This window comes from Phytophthora infestans, genomic scaffold, assembly GCF_000142945.1.
Source record: "Phytophthora infestans T30-4 supercont1.41 genomic scaffold, whole genome shotgun sequence".
NCBI classification, from domain to species: domain Eukaryota; phylum Oomycota; class Peronosporomycetes; order Peronosporales; family Peronosporaceae; genus Phytophthora; species Phytophthora infestans.
This window is the reverse complement of record NW_003303718.1, coordinates 336,577-343,080: the sequence shown is the minus strand read 5'-3', so window position 1 is coordinate 343,080 and position 6,504 is coordinate 336,577. Positions and strand designations below refer to the sequence as shown.

Genomic DNA, 6,504 nt, shown 5'->3' with positions numbered 1-6,504 from the left:
GTTTCCAGTACTATGAGTTCACTGTTTGGTTCGCAAGAAAACAGTACTTTGTACTGTTTTGTGGAAATTCCTTCCCCCCCCCTTCCGCGCTGAGAGTAGACGACCGAATACCGTTGCGCTTCTTGAAGCTTTAACTTCATCTGTTGCTGAAACGGAGCTGCTTGTCGTCGATACCAAGCCACATCCCGCGCCTTCATGAAGAGTATGTCGTTCATCATTGTAATTGTTGCTTTGTTCTTCAGAAAAAAGTATCCCAACTGCCGCTCAAACTCAGATAGTTTTACACGACGCCGTTTTGTAGCCGACATATTGGCGTATAAAGTAAGAATTGGGTAAGAAGCGCAGTCTAGTAAGCGTAGCACGGCTTACTTTGACCTTAAACGATGAGTGAATCCACTCGTTTAGCATGGAATTGCTGATGGATGGATTTTGCTTGATCTTCAGATGAGCCTTGAGCTTCTGCTCGAGTATCAAGCACATGCGTTGTGTCATAGGGTGTCGCTTCGATGGCTTTGAATAAGAGAGAGCTTGAGTCTGAGGGAAGTGAGTAGAGGGGGATAATCATCCATCAGTCAAAAAGGTCTGGCTCGATTTGGTTACCAAAATGTGCGGTTTTAAGCAGCATTCTTAGTTTATCCAAGTGATCCTTTTGGTTCCTTCTCCATAGAATCGTTCCTCTTTTAAAAGTTGAAATCATCTAAAATAGTCCGCCGATTTTCTTAACTTTTTCATCGATAAGAATACTTAAATATCCTTTTTAATAAAAATAAAAGTTAAGAAATCGGATTTTAGTTTCTCTTTTCTCGAGCACATTTTAGTCAAGAAGTGAGGCTAGAAATGAATTTGCAAGTTTTTTTTCTCTGGGGGTTTCAGTTTATATTCACTTGAATAAAAAAAAAATATCTCCGCATCAGGCGCCCCCTCTCACTTTATTTCACCCAGGCTTTTCACTCTCAGTGAAGACATGCCGCCATCCGACTACAAAAAGCTGAAGACGGAGAAGTCGAGTATTAACTTCCAGTTGGTAATGTTGTATGAGCTGCGCAACATGGACTCACCAAACTCTGACGCCGACGATTCCGACGGCGACTCTTTGCTATCCCAGCTCGTGATGCTCCGCCAGGCCCTGGCGTGTGTACGCTATTCTGTCGCGCGCACGATGGCTCATCGTGCATTGTTGTGTAGCCTTCGCGACGATGAGCTCCGAAAGTTTACTCACTTGAATGTCATAGTGGAAATTATTCGCGACAATCTTTTTTTCGGTCGAAGAGCAACAAGACGAAGCAAAAGCAGCGCGATGTGGCTCTACAGCTAGCCATAACGTAGAAGTGGTAAGGCGCTTACAGGAATGGAAACTCCGTCGCTCACCTTGCTCGAGACTACGCAGCTGGAATGGGTGCAGCTCCAACCTACGTACGGCGCGTACAGAAAGCACTGCTACAGCACTACACAGCTTGTGTGACTTGGCCCACTAGGCAGCAGCAGGCTGTGTCATCTGCATTTCACGGGGGGCGCTTTGGGCTGGTAGAAGGAGTTGTGGGATTTGTGGATGGCACTCACGTCAACTTCTCTCAGAAACCACACATACAAGGCCCACTGCACTACAGCCGAAAATGTCAATACAGTCTGAATTTTCATATCGTTTGCAATGAAGATAAAGTGATTTTGTTAGGATTCACATGCTGGCCAGGAGCTTGCTGTGGCTCGACGGTGTTCGCCAAGGCGCCGATAGCTAAGCTTCGAGAGCAGAACTTTTCGGGTGAAGGGTATATGACTGGTGATACTGGATATGCGCTGAGTACTAGCTTTATCACCCCGCACAAGCTACCAGCAGCGGCAAAAGAAGAAAATGCGTTTTACAACAAAGTCATCTGCACGATGTTTTAATGATAACTGCATTGGGCTGCTCAAGAATCGCTGGGTGTCGCTAAAAGAAATATGCACGCAGATCAAGAAGAAAGCTGATTTCCGCCACGACAACAATCATATTCTAGCCTGCATCCTGCTTCATGACCTCGGTATTGCGCTGGAAGACGAATGGGACGACGACACGCTTGACAAAGAAGATGATGATGACGTCAGGAGCACCTCGAATGTAGGCACGGCAGCGCAGCAGGAACGTGAGCGAGTCAAACGTGCACTGCTTAATAGCTAGGCAAAAAAAACAAGTTTATCAGCGCTTGCACCTCAGCGATCGGTTTTCCACCACGAAACAGCTCCACTACCATTTTTCTGCGATCATCATCCCATTTTTCGCGATGCTTATCCTCGCGCTCTTGGTCACGCTCTTCTCGAGATCTTCTCTGCTCGTGAACATAGACTTCCAACTCTTTAGTTTTGAATTCCATCGCCTCCTTAAACGGTTTGGCTTCAGCATTCCAGCTATCTTTTTTTTCTCTTCCACTCGTCTCGTCTTCTCTGCCTCAACAGCGAGCTCTGAAGCATAGCCCTTCCGCTTAAGCGTGGTCGCTTTGTCCTCTCCTTTCGCCTTAGCGGCAGCTTTAGCCACTGCAACGGACTTTGCCGCTACCCTTGACCTCGACTGGGCAGCTGAAGTAGTCCACTAAGGTGTTTGTCGGCAAATGAAACGAGGGCTAAATTCGTCAAGCTCACGTTGGCGCAATCCTGATGACCGCACTACGTTTCGTTGGCTTTAAAGATCGAGTAGCTCTTAAAACGGTCGTCTACTGGATACCGTTGTTGAAGCGATATTCACAGTCCTAAAAGACGACAGTCCTTCGTGATTGGCGCTGGACATTCCTCTTGGTGGCCAATTGTTCCTGGTCAACGTCACCGTCATCACAGTGAGCGTCTGTGCTTGCATTGACGTGGCTCTCCTAATTGTGGATGACATTGATACGGTGGCCAGTCAATACCTCGGTGCCAAAACTGAGTACGGTTTCATCACTGCCGCTTTCATCGTCTGCAGACGACTAATCCACTTTATGTAGTCAAACTCATGGTCCTCGTCATGCTGAATTTCGGCGCTGCAGCTAGCATATCGCCCGATAGCTATATTATCAGGTAGGGGTACCTCGTCATCGCTGAGATCTGGTACGTGACACTGCGATTCTGGATTTACGTTTGCTTGCTCCGCAAACAGTGCGTCTATCGGCTCGTAGAACGGACACGCCTTCTCGATCATGGCACTAATCGTAACTCCATTCACCAGCATCTCTTCTGTGATTCCAAGCCCCGTGCTACTGCTCTTCCGCTCTCGAGTGGTGTAGCGTTTGAATTGCGACGTCCATCGGCTCTGACAAGTCGTTTTGCCCCACAACACGGCATGACGAGGGTCGTCTCCACCGTATTGCACAGCAAAATCGCGCACGTATTGAGCCATGCTCGCAAAACCCAGCAAGCTTCATGATGCCCGAGCCGTGGGCCATACCCTTCCCAGCGTAGACTCTTCGAGGTAAATAGCGCGGTTGGAGCCCACTTCCATCCACAGAACCATCGCTTCAAGCTAGAGAGGGTTCGTGTGAGCGAATTTGGCGGCCTTCCTGGTCTTCTTCTTTGCCGTTACCTTTTTGGGCACCTTTTTCTGAGACCCCATCACTATTGTATGCTTCGTGCTGGTGGGCGCGGCGGCATGGCGGATCTGTACGGGTGTCCGTCCACAATAAGGGGAAGGTGTGGGATCAGTTTCGGAATGATTTTCAAAAGGAAACTTACGCTTAGGAGCGTTCTTATTTAGATCCTACAGGACAATTGCAGGTTCAAATTAGTTTATTATTGGCTAAAAGGCAGTGGGGATCGAGTAGTCAGCGTCTACGTCCTGTACACGGTCGATGCCAAGAAGGGCAGGTTCTTTGGCCAAGGAGGGAAGACGTGCCAAGCCACTGACACTGTCGTCTTCTCCAGCCCCATCAACAGTAAGTTACGAGTAACACAATCGATCGCTTTGGTGTTTAAGCGCTGCACATCAGCAATTGGACCTTTCATTGTGAGCCAACAGTCACTCATCCCGCCGAGTGCATATCTATTGCGACTGTGAGTAAATCAATTTGGCTTAGATATCGCCCAGCCTCTTCTCGGCTATGATGCAGGCATAGGGTTTGGGGCTGTGTTAATCAGCCTGTCCTGTAGTATCTAAATAAGAGCGCCCCCTTAGGCCGGAAAATTAATAACCCCGCAAAAGTGATAACATGGTTTAGTAATGTAACGGGGTACGTAGCACTAAGTGTACCCTGGTTACATGAAGTGTGACACTTCACACTTCAGGAGTATGACATGTCATACTCCGGGATATTTGGTACAAGGTACCAAGGTCATTCAAAACCAACCATTGGTTAAATGACATTGCATTTCTATAGGTAACTGATAGTTTGTATTAACCACAAACTTAACCTACCTATAAATATACTCAGTTTACAGTCTACCTTATTTAGGTCACTTCGCTCTCTTTAATTAAAGAGGGGACCTGTGAACTGCCGTTCACTGAGAGTTTGTATACTCTCGGAAGATAACTTCCTCTAGCGCAAGGTGCTGTGTGACCCCGTCACACTTGGTAGCACTTGTAGTCAATCCACGCCATCGCGGGTAGACTACCTGAACCTCCGAAGTTCGTTGCCATGGATAGGAACGACTTCTCCCATATGAACGACTCTCAGTTCGAGTCGGTTCGGAAGATGGCAGGCATCTTCGGGATGGAGGCCCTGCAGAGCCTGGTGGTATCAACACCGGCTGAGCAGCTCGAGCGCGTCAATGCATTCGACGCGTACGAGCAGGGCCTCATCGCGCATGTGCGGGAGAACCTGCAGGCTCCGGCGGCGGAAGCAAACCCGCCTCACCCGAAGCCAATACGGCTGAAGGTAAAGCCGTATGAAGGGAAGGAAGGCGAGAACCTTCACTTCTGGGTCCGAGAAGTAGAGCTCGCGATGGACGCGGCTCTGATCTCGACCGAGCAACTGCGTGTTGCTTTTGCACTCTCCAACCTTAGCGGTCGTGCTAAGAGTTGGGTGTACACTCGGGAAGCGACATCCCCTGGATGTTTCACATCCTGGGCTCAGCTGTGCCAACAGCTCCGAGCCGCGTTCCTCCCGGCGAACTACGAGTACCGCCAGCGTTCGCGCTTCCTCGCGTGTAAACAAGGAAGACGCGAACTGCACGAGTATGTGCAAGAGATACGGGAGCTCACGGCGTCCCTAGTGGGAAACCCACTCAATGAACACATCAAGATGACTGTGTTCATGGACGGCCTTCGAGTGGGCCCCGCACGCACTCAGCTGTTCCGGGTGCAGGCAAGCACCCTTGAAGAGGCGATTCAAGTGGCTCTTCAAGAAGAGTACAGCCATCGCCAGGCGCGTACGCCGGCCTCAGCGTGACCTGGGAGTTCCTTGTCGGCTCCCGGTCGAACAAGCCCCAACGGACCAGTTCCCATGGAACTCGGGTCCGCCGAACAGCGTGACATCCGCTGCTTCGGCTGTGGGAAGATGGGCCACTTCAAGCGCGACTGTCCCGCGGAAAGACTCCGCAGACGGTCCTTCCCCAAGCCCGTCCTCAAGGGTCGCTGGCAGAAGCCAGGATCCCGGGGACAGGGGAACGCAGGGAACCAGTAGGGGCGGGGCGCCCTACTGGGGAAGAACTAAGTCTTCGTGATGGGTGCGCGGGTGGCGCGTACCACGGGGACTTAGCCCCTGAGAGTCTTCGCACTCTCGAATCGGCGAAGAGCAGCGGCGGGTTGCTCGTAGTACACGGATGTGTACGGGGGTACGATCACCCCTTTAGAATCTTGATTGACTCTGGGGCGTCGAAGAATTTCGCACGCCGCCAGACGGTTGCTCGTAACAGCAACAAGTTGTCCGAAGCTTTGCGAGAAAGCAAGGGCAACGGGACGGTGTCAGTGCGACTGGCCGACGGGAAGGTCGTCACTGTCCCCAACGTCCAAGTGGATCTGGCTGTCAAGTTTGAAGACTTTGACAGCCTCGAACAGTTCACTGTTCTCGATATGGATCCATATGATATGATCCTGGGCATGCCCTGGCTTGAGAAGCACGAGCCCTGGATCGACTGGCGAGGCAAGGCAATCGGTGCCAGCCGCCCTGCGCAGTCCGACAGAGCATTGGTGAGTCATGTTCCCACCTCTGTCAGGACCCGGGGCGCCCGCGAGGGCTGCCAGGGTACCAAAGCATCCGGCAGATGCTTGGGAGTCGTCGACGTATATGACGACTCCGAGGATGTTTTGATGGTGGCGCAGCCCAGAAGAGGCGCCGGCCAAGTGGGTAACTTAGGTCCACAGGCGGGTAACTTAGTTCCGCAGACAGCTGCAGCTGTCATGAACACTGAGAACAGCGTGTTCAGAGTGGGTAACAGAGTTCCACTCACGGTCGCCCAGACCATAACTGAAGAGGAAGACGTCGGATACGCTTCCTGTGTGGGTAACACAGTGCCACACGCGGTCGCCCAGACCTTAACTGAAGAGGAAGGCGTTGAACACGCTTCCTGTGTGGGTACAACAGTACCACACGAGGCCACGAGTGCCTCGGATGTCGTAGCGACGAC

At 51.0% G+C, this 6,504-nt stretch overlaps 1 protein-coding gene across 1 annotated transcript; it reads right to left on the bottom strand.

The window, feature by feature from the left end:
- Window positions 1-1,990: 1,990 nt before the first annotated feature.
- Window positions 1,991-3,343, bottom strand: PITG_16007 (uncharacterized protein; the record flags this gene model as incomplete). The annotated part of the gene is made up of 3 exons (XM_002897744.1): window positions 1,991-2,140; window positions 2,187-2,354; window positions 3,035-3,343. The coding sequence occupies 3 exons, from the start codon at window positions 3,341-3,343 to the stop codon at window positions 1,991-1,993; spliced, it is 627 nt and encodes a 208-aa protein (XP_002897790.1).
- Window positions 3,344-6,504: the final 3,161 nt, after the last annotated feature.